At 47.1% G+C, this 16,829-nt stretch overlaps 1 protein-coding gene across 1 annotated transcript in view; it reads left to right on the forward strand.

Moving 5' to 3' along the window:
• The first annotated feature begins 1,098 nt into the window (after positions 1-1,098).
• Positions 1,099-16,829, forward strand: part of LOC138283088 (synaptonemal complex protein 2-like) — a 413,718-nt gene continuing 397,987 nt past the window's right edge. The window contains exon 1 of the mRNA XM_069221232.1: positions 1,099-1,164. Coding sequence (XP_069077333.1) covers positions 1,099-1,164 — 66 coding nt within the window. The remainder of the gene's footprint in view (positions 1,165-16,829) is intronic.

The following is a 16,829-nucleotide window of genomic DNA, read 5'->3' on the forward strand; positions in this document are numbered from 1 at the left end:
GCTTCTAATTTTGTCCCATTGATAAAGAGCTGCTTCCTGTATTTTTGCATGCTAGGTAGCCAGGCAGCCAGTGTGGCTATATCCCCACCACCCTCAGAGACTAGAGTAACTTCAGTGTAAACCCTGATTTGCTCTGGGGACACTGACAATCCCAACTAGAGACTGGCTATTCCAGTACTAATTGGAGTAGTACTAGTGGTATTTTTCTTGGGACAGGCCATGTCGCCAGATTTTTGTCCATGCTGCTTACAGTTGTGACATCAGGCCTTTTGGTATCAAAGTTTTTACCCTTGTACCCATTTGTGGACTGTGAAGAGGTGCTGGGCCCACCCTCCTGAGCAGGTTTTTAGAGCCCTTCAGAAGACTTTGTTTTTGTCCTTAGGCGTCTCACCACCCTTTCCTTGGGAAGGTGTTGTGATCCCTTTCTTTTGGTCACCCCCCTGTGGAAGTCTTGGTCACCCTAGTCTTGACCCAATAGTCTGCCTTCTTTCCCAATTCTTGGGGAGAAGTTGGATCTAGGTCTACCAGATGTTGATGCAACTTGTCATTGAAGCAGTTACTTAACAGGTTTTCCTTCTTAAACAAATTATAAAGCTGCTCATAGTCATGCACTCCACTGCCAGTTATCCAACCATCTAGTGTTTTCACTGAATAGTCAACAAAATCAACCCAGGTCTGGCTCAAGGTTTTGTGAGAGCCCCTGAACCTAATTCTATACTCAGTGGAGAATACAAAGCCCTCAATCAGAATAGCCTTCATGTGGTCATAGGATTCTGCTTCTTTACCAGATAGTGTAAGGGGTCTATCCCTACACTTACCAGTGAACAGTTCCTAAAGGAGAGCTCCCCAGTGAGATCTGTTTAACTTTCTTGTTGCACAAGCCCTCTCAAAAGCTGTGAACCACTTGGTGATATCACGCTCTTTGTATTTTGAGACAAGACAATCCCATTGGGGAGTTTTAGGATTTAAGTATTCTCTCTGACCCTGTTTGTATTGCTGCCACCATTAATGGGTGCTAAGCCCATTTCTGCTCTCTCCCTTTCTATAGCCAGGTGTTGCTGCTCCAACGCTAACCTTTTGGCCATCCTTGCTGAAAGAATGTCCTATTCATTGAGGCTGTCCCCAATGTTCTCAGAGGAGCTGGACTCCCCTGTGGAAGATCCAGTGAGTTATATCCTTGGAGACAGGAATCTTGGGATCCTTGTCTCCCTAGTTGGGCGTGGGGGTAGGGGAAGAGGTTGTCCTCCTCATCTAACATCTTCCCTGTCTGAGTGGAGTTCTTCCTCAGCAGGGTGGACAATGGTGTAATCTGCCAAGAGCTTGTGGAGCTTGGCCTTGGTAGGGTTGGAACCTGTTTTAATCTGTTTCAGTTTACAGAGGGACCTTATATCTGCCATCCCTAGATGAAGTTAAGTGGTGAGGTTGAGTTCCACCACTATTTCCGCTGAGCTACTCATTATGTTACTAAAAGTTGGGACTACTTTTTGGAAACTAAAAAATATTTCTAGTAACTAGATCTAAACTTAAAAATAACTTTTAAATCTAAAAAAGAGATTCTAAGGGGACTTAACCAAGGCCGTAGTAGGGCTTAATATTTTTTGTTGAAAAATATGCCAAATTAAAAAGTCAGTTTTCTACAGGCAGTTTTAGAATTTAATCATGTGATCAGGTATCGGCTGAGTAGTCCAGCAAATGCAAAGTCGTAGACCTCACCGCTGACCCACCTATGTAGGAAGCTGGCTCTGTATTTACTATATCAAAATGAGATAGTGTGCACAGAGTCCAGGGGTTCCCCAGAGGCTTAACAGAGGCTAAAGTAGATAACATTAATGTTCTCTTTTGTGGTAGTGTGGTTGAGCAGTTAGGCATATCTGAGGGTAGTGCAAAGCATTTGTTGTACACACACAGACAATAGAAGAAGCACACACTCAATGACTTCACTCCAGACCAATGGTTTTTATGTATAAAAAAAATATTTTCTTAATTTATTATTAGAACCACAAGATTCAAGTTGCAGGTAAGTACTTCAATATTCAAAATTTGTATTTCACACATGTATCAACAGTACTTTGTTTGAAATAGATAAGTTGCACCGTTTTTGAAATATTGGCAATTATTTGTTTTAAAATGGACAGTGCAATTTTCAGAAACAGTACCTGGGGGAAGAAATGTTAGTTTGTTTTGCAGGTAATTACAAAACTTACAGTTTCAGTCTCTGAGTTTTAGGAAGGCCACCAGCTGGGGTTCAAGTTAACCCCAAACACCCACCAGCAACAACACAGGGCCGGCCGGGTGCAGCGGTCAAAGATTAGCAAATTTAATGTGGTTCAATGGAGACAGGGTACTCTGAATCAGGCTTGACTGCAGGTAAGTACCTGCGGGTCAGAGGGCAGACCAGGGGGGGATTGAAAGAGCACTAGAGGGGCCACAATTAGGCACCAAACACACACCCTAAGTGTTACAGTGGCGGACGGGTGCAGGGTGCAAAACAGGACATCAGGCTTCCAATGCTGGTCTATGAGTGGACCCCAGGGGTCACTCTGAGGCTGCAGATGAGGTCCAGGGTGGATGTCTCGTGCACACCACCATTTGGGCAGAGAGGAGGACCACCTGTTGAATGTGGCTGCACTGGGTTTCTCCAAGACATGGGGCTACGGGTGCAGGGTGTCTTTAGGTATCGGATATCTTCATCTAGAGCTTCATGGTCGGGGGGGGTCCTCGGGATTCCCTCTGCAGGCATTGTCATGGAGGGGTGTAGAGGTCAACCCAGGGTATGGGCACTTGCTCGCAATCACCTGAAGACCCTCTCTAGCTGGGTGGTGTTCTGGCCCCAGCCTTGGGCGTCTGGTGCAGACAGGACTCACGCTTCCGGAGTGAGGTGGGAGTCCTTAGTTTGTTTTCTTAGACAAGGCCACTGTCCTTTGGAGTTCCTGGTCCTTTTGGGTGCAGGGCAGTCCTCTGGAGCTTGGCAGAGGTCGCTGGTCCCGCTGGATATGTCGCTTTTCTTTTGCATGTTCTTTTGCAGGTTCTTTGAAGCAGGAGACAGGCCAGTAGGGCTGGGGTCAAAGCAGTTGTTGTCTCTCTTCTTCTCTGCTGGGGGATTCAGCTAAGCAGCCCTTCTTGTCAGGTCGCCAGGAATCTGGTGAGCTGGGTTCAGGAAGGCCCTTAAATCCTAGATTTAGGGGCATTTTAGGGGTCAAAGGGCAGTACCCAATATATACTGTCCCTGAGGGTGGCTACACCCACCTTCTTGTGCCCACCCCTTTTGGAGAGGGGGGCACAAACCTAAACCAATTGGTCCCTGTTCTCCAAACCAAGATGGAGGAATCTGCAGGGAGGGTGTCACCTCCGCTCTGAACACCTTAGGGGTGGTCCTGATTGGGGTGGTAATTTCTCTGTTTTCTCGCCAGACTTGCTGCCAAAAGTGGGGCTATGTCTGGGGGGGTTGGAGGGCGGGATGAGGCGGGTAGCCCGCTAACTGGAGTGTCCTGAGGCACTGTAATCTGAGGCTTGAGCTTTTGAGGCTCACCACCAGGTGTTACAGTTCCTGTAGTGGAGGGTTGGGGGAGTGGGAAGCATCTCCACCCAGGGCAGGCTTTGTTTCTGACCACAGAGTGCACAAAGGCACTGACCCCATGTGGTCAGAAACTTGTCTGAAAGTGGCAGGCTGGAACAGACCAGTCAGTCCTGCACTAGCAGTTTGGCTAACATACAAGGGGCACCTCTAAGATCCCCTCTGTGTGCATTTTTCAGTAAATCTCACACTGGCATCATTGCGGGTTTATTGTGCTGAAAAGTTTGATACAAAACTTTCCAGTTTTCAGTGAAACCATTATGGAGATGTGGAGTTTGTAATGACAAACTCCCAGGTCATATACTCAATATGGCTACACTGCACTTACAATGTCTAACAATGGACTTAGACACTGGAGGGGCATATTGCTCATATAGCTATGCCTACACCTGCGGTATAGTGCACCCTGCCTTAGGGCTGTAAGGCCTGCTAGAGGGGTGACTTACCTATGCCACAGGCAGGGGTTTGTGGGCATGGCACCCTGAGAGGGATGCTATGGCGACTTTGTTTTTCTCCCCACCAGCACACACATGCTGCAAGGCAGTGTACATGTGCTTGGTGAGTGGTCCCATAGGGTGGCATAATACATTGTGCCAATTGTGGAACAAAGGTACAGATTTTGGGAAAGAACACTGGTGCTGGGGCCTGGTTAGCAGGATCACAGCACACTTTCAAAGTTTGCATCAACACTAGGCAAAAAGTGGGGGTGGTTAACCATGCCAACAGTGGCACTTTCCTAAAATATATTACCATATTAATGTGATAGTAACCAGCACTTGTTCATCTGCTATGGTGGAAGAGCATCACGTCACCCGCCCCCACCCCCTGCCAGCAGCAACTGCAAAACTTAAAAAAAAAAGAAAAAAAAAAAAAACGTAATAAACTATGTTTATTATAGTTTTATTTTTTAAAGGAGAGTGGCAACTGGCATGACAAGCATGGAGGGGGAGTGCTCAATGTGCATGTGTTTGGACGGTGGTCTCGGGCTGAGGCTCCCAGTCTGCCTCAGAGCGCCAAGCCAGGGTACTCCGGCCAATCCTGATGTTGCTTTCATGCTGCCAGCAGCATGAGAGCAGTATTAGGATTGGCTGCAGGGCAAGCTGGGAACCTGTCCCTGCTGTGACGAGGAGCGGTGCAGCGGAGGCAACAAATAAGGTAAGTTGTTTTTAAATTTCTATTTGTGGATTTTTCGTCCTTGCTGCCCCTTTTCTGCGCCATGACTGATGATTACCACAGCGCGATGGCTCAAACTGCCTGCATTCCATGCATGGAAACATGTAGCTCCCCATTTCCATATAGGCCTGAATTACCACCCCATTCTAAAGTTCATAGATTATTCAAAACGATCACTGTATTGAGATTTCCAGAGCTTTGGACCTCTCCAGGCTTACTGGTCCACTAACAAAACAAGTTGATTCTTTCTTTGGAAGGCAGAGCAACAATTAGAGAAAGGCAGAGCAACAATTAGAGAAAACAACGAAGCGAAGGGCCATAAAAGCAGAGGGCCCTTGGGCCACAAACCTCGGCAGCACCAGCCACATCCAAGAACATGGCAATAGCTGCGTGGGGGACAGTTCTATTTAAAGTTATAATAATGTAGGGAAGTAACATGTTTCACAGTGTCCACTACAGCATCATTTCAGTTTGAATGTGCAGTAAGTATATGCTGCTAGTATGACTCAGTTTAAATGTACTCACTTACGCCATGTGAGAAAATAGCCTCTTTCTAGCATGGCTACCCCCATTTTTGGCCTGTTTGTGAGTGTTTGTCAGTGTGTTTTTACTGTCTCACGGGGGGTCCTGCTAGCCAGGATCCCAGTGCTCATTGTTAAAACCATATTTGTCAGTGTGTTTTGCCAGGCTTTCTGGGATCCTGCTAGCCAGGACCCCAGTGCTCATAGTATGTGGCCCATGTGTGTTGTCAGTATACTTAACTGTCACTGAAGTTCTGCTAACCAGAACTCCAGTGCTTCTGCTCTCTCTACTTACCAAATTTGTCACTACACTTTAGTGACTCCATATCCCAATTCTTATTGGCACACTGGGCTCCCCACCTCCCCCTTATAAGTCCCTAGTATATGATACCTAGGTACCAGGGCATTGGGGTTCCAGGAGATCCTTATGGGCTGTAGCATTTCTTTTGCCACCCATAAGGAGCTCATACAAACCTTTCATCAGGACTTCCACTGTAGCCTGAGTGAAATAGTGCACACACTATTTCACAGCCATTTTACTGCACTAAGGTAAGTTATAAGTCACCTATATGTTTAACCTTCATTTACTGAAGGCTAGGTGCAAAGTTACTGTGTGTGAAAGCACCCTTGCACTAGCAAAGGTGCCCCCAGGTTGTCCAGGGCCAATTCACCAGACTTCGTGAGTGCAGGGATACCATTATACCAATGCACCACATATATGTCAATACATATATGTAGCTTCACAATGGTAACTCTGAATATGGCCATGTGAGGTGTCTAAGATCATGGAATTGTCCCCTTATTCCAAATTTGGTATCGGGGTGGCAAATCCCATACACCCCGTGGGCTCCACTATGGACCCCCAGTACTGCCAAACCAGCTCTCTGTGGTTTGCACTGCAGCCCCAGCTGCTGCCCCCTCACAGAAAGGTTTCTGCCCTCCTGGGGACTGAGCAGCTCAATCCCAGGAAGGCAGAACAATGCATTTCCTTTGGGAGGAGGGTGTTACAGGCAGGGGAGGGGTAGCCTCCCAGAGCCTCTGGAAATGCTTTGAAGGGCACAAACAGTGCCCTCCTTGCATAATCCAGTCTACACTGGTTCAGGTACCCCCAGTCCCTTCTCTGGCACGAAACTGGACAAAGAAAAGGGGAGTGACCAGTCACCTGTCCATCACCACCCCAGGGGTGGTGCCCAGAGCTCATCCCGAGTGTCCCCGTCGTTAGCCATCTTGGATTGCACGGTATGGGAACCCTCTGGAGACCTGTGAGTGGCCATTGCCAGCAGGTGATGTCAGAGACCCCTTCTGATAGGTGCATACGTGGGTAGGTAGCCAATCCCCCTCTCAGGGCTATTTAGGGTCTCTCCTCTGGGTGTTTCCTCAGATTCAGCTTGCAAGACTCCTCCATGAATCCTCTACATCCTATGCTTTAGCTTTTGACCATCAGATCAATCACAGACTGCTCCAGGAACCACTGTAACTGCAACAAAGTATCCAGGAGGACTCCTGTGACCTGCAACTTCAGTTCCAGCCAGCATTTGCAACATTTTTCAAGGTGTGCACACTCTAAGGACTGCCTGTCTTCACCCTGCACCAGAAGAACCAAAGGAATCTCCTGTGGAGTGATGGAGTCACTTCCCTGCTTCTGCAGGCACCCTTCTGCGACTACAACCAGTACCCTGGGACTCCTCTCCTGATGATGAGCGTGCTCCCTGGAACACAGGTGGTGGACCAAAGTGACCCAGACTGTCCAAAGGTCCAGCTGTCCGAATTCGGTGGAGGTAAGAGCTTGCATCCCCGTGCTGCGACAGTACCTCTGTGCCCCATGTCTTCTCCAGATCTTTGGGCTTCTGTGCACTTCTTCCAAGAATCCTTCATGCACAGTGTAGCCCAGGTCCCCAGCACTCCCTCCTGCAACGCACAGCTCCCTGAGTTATCCGGTGGCGTGGGACCCTCCAGTTGTAGTGCTGCAACAACTGTCTTTTGCATCTTCTTTGTCCCCGTGTTCTGGGACTCCTGTGGGTGCTGCCTAGTCTTCTGAGGGTTCTCTGAAGTGGTGAGAGCCCCCTCTGTTTCTTAAGTATGAGTTGAGACCACCCCAGGTCCCTCCTGGGTCCCGGCAGCTCCTTTTTTACACTAACCACGTACTTGTTTGAACCAAGGATTGTTGGCGGAATCCAGCAATGCAAACAGCTTGCCTCCAACAACTAGACATTGGACATCACCTGCACCAAGCGGGAACCTGCAGCCATCTTCTTTGGTGCTCTTCTGTACTTTTCTTCTTACTGGAGAATCAACTTTTGCACCATCTTCTAGGTTGGCAGGGGCTCCTGTCCTTCCTGGATGCTTCTTCGACTTCTGGTCTTGGTCTCCTCTCTCCACAGCTCTTCAGGTCCAGGAATCCATTGTTTGTTGCTTGCAGTCTTGCTTGGCTTTTGCAAAATCCTTAATCACGACTTGTAGTGTGTCCCGAGGAAACCTGCTGTACTTTACTCCTGCTTTCCTGGGTTCTGGGTGGGGTACTTTAGTTATCTTTGGTGTTTTCCTACACTCCCATCACCCCTGTACACACTACACTTTCCTAGGGGGGAATTGAGTATTCGCATTCCACTATTTTAGTATATAGTTAGTGTTTCCCCCTAGGCCCATTGCAATCTATTGTATTTTCTACTGTTTGCACTATTCTATGACTGTTTACTTCCCCGATCTTGGTTCTAGTGTATATATTGTGTATAATACTTACCTCCAGAAGGAGTATTGCCTCTAAGATATTTTGGGCGTTGTGTCACTAAAATAAAGTACCTTTATTTTTGGTAACACTGAGTATTGTCTTTTATTGTGTATAAGTACTGTGTAACTGTAGTGGTATTGCAGGAGCTTTACATGTCTCCTAGTTCAGCCTAAGCTGCTCTGGTACAGCTACCTCTAGACATCCTAAGCTGCTGGAACACTACTACATTTCACAAATAAGAGATAACTGGGCCTGGTATACAGTGTAAGTACCTTAGGTGCCCACTAAAAACCAGGCCAGCCTCCTACACTCCACCCCAGAAGTAAGAAAAACTTGGTTAGCCCTGGGAGCATTTGAATGTTTGACTTGCAGTTGAGTCACAAGATGTCAGCAGCGAGTGCTGAAATTGCTGAACCATCACACTCAGAAGAATCATATTCATTTTATCAGGCTCAGAAGGATAAACGGCAACCAAAAGACCTGCATGCTGCTGAGTAGGTGTGTAGCCCACTGCACTGTTAAGTGTAAAGCATTGGCAAAGCCAATAGGTCTCGCCTATGCAGGATCTATTGGCTTTGTCAATATTTTTTTAACCATGTTGCATAGGAGCGTGGCCACTCTGCAACCTGGCTGAAAGTTAAAAAAAAAAAAAAATAATCCAATCGATGTGACGTGACAAGTGCTGACTGTCATGGTACTTTTTTTCTTTACTTTCCAACGTGTTGTACAGCTACTGCACTGTTGCGCAATATGGTTAACAAAACATTGACAAAGCCAATAGATCTTATGGGCATAGTCAGTGCTTGTCCTTTATTTCTTTATAGTGCAGTGTCCTCTGGGGACCTGGAGGCTGAGCCTCCTGGTAAGCTGCATGGGCACTCCATTAATCCCATGGGTGCCATACAAAGAATTACTTTGTGACGTAAGTATTCTCGGCCAAGCCAGGGGTTTAAGGGCTTCCTATCTGGCAGTATAGGAATAGAACGTATATTTTCAGGATTCAAATAACTATAGAATTTAAAGCCAGGAATTATAGGTAAAAATTAGTGTGAAGCAGGGCTGTGTGGTGTATGAGAAAGTGCAGAATAATCGTGGGGAACGCTTTTATGAGAATGATAGAGCAACTGACAGCGCTTTATTTGTGAAAAAATTTAAGTGCCAGGAGGCCACTGCAGCTTGCACCATCCATTGCCCCGCCAGCGCTGCTAATGATACTGCCAATCTACCAATACAGCGTCTATTATACTCAAATATGTGTGATAATTCAGACTATACCAGACCTACAAATCTATAAGAATGACTTGGGCGGCAGATAAAAGTAATTGTTAATGTTAATGTTAATGTATATTGTATTAATAAACAACTGTTGCTGTGGTCACTCTAAAATAGGCAAACAGTGCCACCGTGTGGCACAGTCATAAGTGCCAGTAGTGACAAATAAGTGCTGGTGCCGAGCACCTGAAACCACCTACTCAAATAACTGGAAGAGATCTGGTGGTTAAATTAGTTCCTCGGACACTGAATACATGATTTTTGAAACCACATCCTGGGACTCTGCTCTGCCAATCAAAAAACAAAAATAGATGCAGTACCACACTTACGGTTTATAGAGTCAAAAGATGTGCAGGAGGGACGAGAGTATTTCGGGGAAGTGTCTCGAATGGGGTTAATAATTTGGAAGGAGTATCTTCCGCCCTGTCTGGGCTAAAGGACGCCTGTGTCGGTCTCTTGGAAGATAATGCTATCCTCAGACCTACCTACAGGAAATGCATTAGGCCATGCAGTGGGCAGGCCTGACTACCCAACCCATCAAGTGCCACATATTCCACCAATTTGGAAGGGGGGTATATGTGCACCCTCATGAGCCCAAGCACTAGACCATCATGGCCTAGAAGCCTTACAAAACCCAGACTCAGAAGAGAGGCTTTTAAAGCCTCACTGGTTACTACCACAGGTTTGTCCAGGGATCTAGAAGCATTAGTTTCCAAGTTAAGGAACTAATCACAAAGAAGCAACCCAAAAAGCCCAACTGGACAAAGGATTGTCAGAAGGCCTATGAAACATCAAAGGGGGCATTATATACTGCACCAGTCATCAAAGCACCCGACTTTAGCAAAGAGATTGGTGTGCAGCCAGATGCTTTAGAGTATGGCAGAGAGTGAATGCCTTCCCACCTAAATGATAGATATGACGGACCCTTTCCAGTGGTCTGGTCCCTTTTGAAACTGAGATCCTACCAGTTTAAGGTTAAAAATAAATAAAATATATATATATATTATTATTATTTTTTAGAACATATAGAACTCACACAACGGCCACAGCTTCCACTAGTCATAAAGGAGGTATATGTTTCTTTGTACAGCATCACTTCCCCAATGTTGTTAAATGGAAGCAAAATATGTACATACAGATAGTAAAGACCACTGTCCCGATTTTGCCACCTACTGTTGTCCCTCCAAGTCAGAAAGCAGATAAACTGTGAGGGGGGCCCAAATGAACCTTGGCTGCGAAGGCCCTGGCAGCTCTTCCGCATAGAGTTCTAATAGTTTTTTGCAGTCTGCAAGGTCATGTAGCCACTGCTTATTTGTAGGTGCAGCATGTGTGCCCCAACACGTAGCAACACTCATTATGCCAGTGGGAGGGCCACTGCCAGAAAGCGTCTAGTGGCCAGCTGTCATTCTGTGTACCAAGCCCAGCAGACACAGTCGAGGGGTGTAGTCTACTGTTTCTAGCACCATATCAGTCAGGGCCTCAGTAGCATGAGTCCAGAAACTCCAGATCAAGGAAGTCTGCATCTAGCACTCCACAACACGCACATTTCACATCTACCCTCAGTGTATAATACATTTGATGTGAATATTTAAAGTGTATTATGCAGAAATCCCAGTCTCCTTATGCTAGTGGGCTGCAAAGGACAGCTTTCCACCTCTCCAGTGGCAGATTCGTTGCCTCACGGCTATCTGCCTGTGCCGCGTTGTATAATTAAGCCAAGTTACTGCATGTGTCGCTAGTCAGTAATGTCTGCAAAACGTTGAGCATGGGTGCGCTGCTGGAACGTAAGAATACTCGGGCATGTAAGCTCTTAAGTCAATAATAAGTGAAGGTTAGCAATGGGGTATGTCGCTGAGTCAGTGAGACATCGGCTAGGGTCAGTGCTTAATTTGTAAATTAAAAGTTGCCTGTGCCCAAAGCCCTCTTCTTAACACGCGGCTGCTGCAAATAAATGTGCGAACACGGAATACTGAGGCAGCGGAATCCCGAAGCCATCTCCGACCTCTTCAATCCATTTAAAGCCACTCCCTGCCCTTTCAGTTCACTCTTGCAGCTTTCTGCTTTCCCTTATTGTGACGCTTTTTTCGTTTTTCTCTTCCTCTGTCTTTCCCAAACGTGTCTTTTGCTAGCAGCAAATGCTTGAGGCAGAAGACTAAGCTCCGGCCCTCAAAAATAAGTGCTGGTGCTTAGCACGGAAACAACAAGCACAAATTAAGCACTGGCTAGGGTTATAAACATACATTTCGGTAGGTGTCTCCCACTGTGCCTGGATAAGCAGTGTCGGCGCCTCATCCTCATGCGTGACCCACAAGGCAGGAAGACATTTTTGTGGTTGTTCTGGAGAATATAAAGTGCTGCCAGCCCGATGTGGTGGAGTATATTGTGTTAATTTCAGAATGCTTCAAACCCTCTCGTCTATGCAGAAGTATAGCTTGCAGCGGGATGTGTTGTTCCTCATCATACTCTACTGCTAGGTGCGGGATATAGTCATGGTGAGCAAATCAGTAATATGGGAAATAGTACTGTGGGTAGAGATAATATACTTGTAGGCCTGGCACATTGAATCCCCCTAGCGAATACAATAAAAAAACAAGCATTTGCAATGCAACGGGTCTCGCGTTTGCTCATGTTAGAGCTGATCGCGTTGTAAACTCCTCAGCCGACTTTTCATCTATCGGCGAAAGTGCTTTTATGTACGTAACCCGAAAAAGTGAAATTAACTGTGTAAAGCGCTCGACTTCTGCCAAGCAAAATCGCGCTAGGAAAATAGAGAAAAAGTAGTCCACGAGCCGGACAGAAAACAGCGAGCCTCGCATGTTTTCTGTACTTGGTCGCTGCGCTCGAGGAGGGCTAACCACCGGAAAAGGCATGACGTCTACATGCCTTCCATTAATGAAAGCAAGCAGATTTTACTAGGCAAGCCCACGAACCAATGAAATACACTGACGTGACGTCGACAGGGCTCCGAGCTCTTTTCTAATAACTAAAGCGTCTCGCTGCGATACGCATGCGCGAGCGCATGCAACGCAGGCTCGACCCTAAAAGGACCTCCCAGCATATGCGTGGCTGTTTTCCCACCCACTCCAATGTTATAAGTGTTCAGAGTGTTTTACAAAGAGATTGTGGCAGTACTTTTGGAATGTTGGTAGAGGTATACAAATTTAGGCAGCGTTATCATTTTCATAATAGTGGTTCCATCTGCTAATTAGCCCAGACCACTGTTGAGTTTGATCCTCCAACTGCAACATACCTCTGCCATAATTGTAGTTTAGCACCAATTCAGTATCTCTATCATTCCAAGCATTTAACAGGACCCATACTCCAATGCAAAGGGAAATCCAGTGTGTGTACCTGAGTACTCAGTATGGAGGTGGAGGGGTGTCAGAGAGGGGTGGGAGAATACCTTTGATTTTTGACCAATTGATGCTCATGCCCGAGTTTTGTTCGAATCGTATATATTCACAGATTACTGGTGCTAAATAATTGACAGGGTCCCTGATATACAACACCATGTCATCCGCAGGTAAGGAGATACCCAGCGGCAGTGTAGATAGTGGAAGCAGCATGCCGCTGTTGGATCACGCAAGCCAGGTGTCTCCAAAGCAATAGGGAATAATAATGGTGACAAGGGGTACCCTTGACGCGTACCCTTAGATACTGGAAACCCCTCAGACGTGTTACCATTGAGGCAGACACAAGCCACAGCCTTAGTATAGAGTAATTGTATTGCTTGTAGAAATACCACCGGTAACCCCATCCGGGCTATAATCAGGAGCACATAGTCCCATGTGATGGAGTCAAAGGCTTTGGCTGTGTCCAGTAGGACTTCACCACCTCCTATGATGGATTTAGCGGATTCAACAGCACACACAGTGTCTGCAAAGTGTGTATGTAGGAGCAGGCTGGTACGAAGCCTAACTGATCTGGCACCACAAAGCTCGGAAGCAGTGCTGCAGCCTGTTTACCAGTATCTTGGCCAGTACCTTCATGGTGATTTTTATTAATGACAGCGGTCTGTACGATTCACAGTGCATTGGGGCTTTGTCCAGCTTCAATAATGTAACAACTAGGGCCTCTCATAGGGATGGGGGTAGTATCTGCTTAGTGTATGCCTCTTCATATAAGGCATGTAGATATGGCACCAGCAAATTCACAAATTCCTTATAGAATTCATATGGTAGTCTATACAGGTCTTACCATTTGGAAGTGAGTGTATGGCATCTTTAATTTCCTGGTGTGTAATAGGTTGTGACAATAATTCCAGCTGTCCCAAGTACAGCCACACCCAAGCTTCATCATTGAGATAGCTCCCTAGCTCTGACTCTGCAATAGAAGGGCGAGTTCCGTACAGCCTGGCATAAAAATTTGTGAACTCAGTGATTATGGGAAATTGGGTCTCTAGATAGTGCTAGTATGGACCACAGTCCTAGTCAAGGTAAGTCAGTTCACTCCCTAAAATAACCTGTGGTCACTCTCTGGTAGTTTGGCACTGCACAGTCAGGCTTAAGTTAAGAGGCAATGTGTAAAGTATTTGTGCAACACGTAATTACAGTAACACAGTGAAAGACACCACAAAAACATTCCACACCATGTTAGAAAAATAGATAAAATTTCTCTCAGTAAAAGAAGACCAAATTGACAAAGATTCAATAAGTTGAAGTCAAGTTATTGTTTTTAAAGATTAAATGTGAAAAAAAGTGCTTAGTCACTAGTATTCAAAATGTTATTTGAGGTCGCAAGGTTCTGTGCAAATCCAAAATACAGGCCGACCATGAAGGAGGGTAGGCTGGCTACAGAACCCACAAAGGGCCCACTGAAACAGTACCTTTGATCGAGCGAGGTGCCGACGTCAAGGGCACACTTCGTCAGTGTTTTCCATACAGTTGGGTCACTGTGTCGTCGCCAGGCTCCATTTAGATGAATTTGACACATTGTCATCATGCTGCGCTTAGCGTTATCGTCGAGTCGCACAGACTGCTAATCAGCTGTCATCGAGCAGCCGCTGCACCGGTGTGGAGGGAGCGATGCGTAATAATTTCTCCCACACTCGAGGCAGTGTCAATATTTGCAGAAATCAGCTGCAGAACCCACTTCCGAGGCCCAGGACAGGAGGGGGCACCTCATGCAAGGGTAGAAGTCACTGATGGCAGAATCCAGTAGCACCAAGAGTTGCATTCAGGGTTTGATGCCCCTGAAACTGCAGGAGACCAGGGGGCAAGCCAGCAAGCCCTTGGAGAAAATTGGGTTAAAATATGTAGAGACCAGTCCAGTCCTCCTCAGTGCAGGCATGAAGCAACAGGCCAACACAGCAAAGCGAGTAGCAAAGTGGGAGTCCCTCCTACAGCACAGCAAGCAATAGGCCAACGCCGAAATGCAGTTGCAGAGTGGCAGTCCCTCCTGGCAGTACAGCAGTCCTTCCTGGCAGTGTGTCTTTGGTTCCTGTAGATCTTCTGTGGTTTGGCGTCTAGTACTTATATCCAAATGTGCCATTGAAATGGAGGAGACTTCAAAGTGGTCTTTGAAGATCACAAGTTCCCTGTCCTTCCTTCCATTGCTCCAGGCACTCTACAGGGGGTTATGCAGCTGTTTGTGCAAGGAGAGCGTTAGACCTGGCATCCTTGGATTGCTATTATTGGATGCGGATGCACCCCTGGGGGTGGACATGCCATGAGTGATCGATGTGCGCTCTCCGCCCCCAATAACTGTGACAGGGTGTCAGAACCCAAGAGCATTGTTAGGAGCGTTTCTACATAAGTCTCCATTTTCCCAGTCTTAGTGGATTCCCGGACACCCGTGATGTGCAAGTTCTGTGTGCTGTCTGCTTTTCGAGCTTTGTGGACTTGTGATTGAGGCAGAAGTTCAGCAAGTCTATCTTGCTATCTATGGACTGGAGGCTTTCTTGCATGGCCACCAGCGTGGCTTCCTGGGCAGTTTCACCCTTGCAGTCCCATTCCTGGTCTGACATAGGCTCAGGCTGGAGCCAGGGAGAGCACTTGAATGCAAACTTGAGGCACGGCTGCGTTCGATCAACCTTTCCCATAGTGAAGACACTTACACACCAACTGCACCTGCAGTCATTCTGTGATCACAGACTTCCACACCGGGATTCACTGAGAAGTCTGCCTCTCTGTGGTGTTGCGGTTACTCTGTTGGAAGGATGGTGGGGAAGTGAAGGTGGGCAGGCAGACAACTAGCATCTCAACAAATGTTAGGTGATGTCTATTGTGAGCTTGAGTGAGAATCTGATGTGGGTGATCCTCTTCAGCTGTCTTTGTCTACCTTACTAGCGCAGTGATCTCAGCATCACCGGGCCCCACTCCATGGGGGAGGTCAGATATTGTCAAGTGCTTCAGCGGGAACGGCAGGCTCCAGTCTAGTGTTGAAGGTTACATCGCTGGCAGGCACAACACTACATCTGTCAAGACTCACTGTGGATGCACATCAGCTCCCAGTCCAGTGGCCAGAAACAGCATGGACACAACCAGTACATTTGTCTGGAGGAGATCATGTCAGATTCTATTATAACAATTAGCCTTGTAAGAACAGTCACCCCTGCCACGGGGCCCTTTCAGAATCAGAGTCAAGAGTCTCTGTGTTCTGGGCTCAGCAGGAGTAGATTAAGGAGGTTTGCCTGCAGATCTGTAAGCAGCGTTTGCACGCTCCCTGTCCACAGGGAGAGACCCCCAGTGTTACTCTCAATATAGCACTGGCAGGAGCAGCCGCCGCCATGCCCAAAACGGTTAGCTTGCATAGGACAGCCTGCTGTGCAGTGTAATCCCAGGTTTCTTCAAATTAACCCCAGCTTACTGTCTGTAGTCATGTGTGGAACTTTACTGCATCCAGGGGAAGGGTCCCACTAATATCCTGCTGTGCCTGAGCCGCAGCCCTCTGTTTCTGCAGCAAGGACGCCATTATTGCTGTTACAGAAAGTTTACAGGCTTTGCGGTGACATATGTCCCAGTACCCTTAAGGCTGTTGAAGATTAAAATAGTTTCTGGCTTCTAGCCGGTGCAATATTCACTGATCTATGATAAGCACAAGTGCTGCCCAGATCATTCATGTCATATACATCAGGACAACTGCAGATGCATGATGATGCCCTCAGAGCCAGGAGCTTAGTGGTGTGCCCATCTGTGGGCACAACAGCCAGCATACAGTGGGCCCCAGCACTTCACTCTCTGCATGCCAGTGGTACTCCTAGTTGGTACATCTCAGGCAGGCGTTTTCATGAGGCAAGCAGCCCCCGTCATGGTCTTACAGCACCTTGGACCGTTGCCGACTCAGTCCGCAGCACGGGTGCTGCTTATCTGCCGGAGGCTTTTCCATGTGGCCCGCAGTCTTGGAATAATATTGCCTATTAGCAAGCTTCAGGCAACGATCTTTGGGATTCAGCTAGCCGCCTCCACTATTACCACACACACACAGCCAAAAACAATAGGGGCGTGCAGCAACTGGATAGCAGGATTCTGGTTGGAATGTTCATCCTGGCTGGCAGAGCAGCAACAAAGTGCAGCCATCTTGCCATGAGCACTCTAGCGCCACCTCCCCACCCTCTGAGATT

The sequence above is a fragment of the Pleurodeles waltl genome, chromosome 2_2 (assembly GCF_031143425.1).
Source record: "Pleurodeles waltl isolate 20211129_DDA chromosome 2_2, aPleWal1.hap1.20221129, whole genome shotgun sequence".
In the NCBI taxonomy this organism is placed as follows: domain Eukaryota; kingdom Metazoa; phylum Chordata; class Amphibia; order Caudata; family Salamandridae; genus Pleurodeles; species Pleurodeles waltl.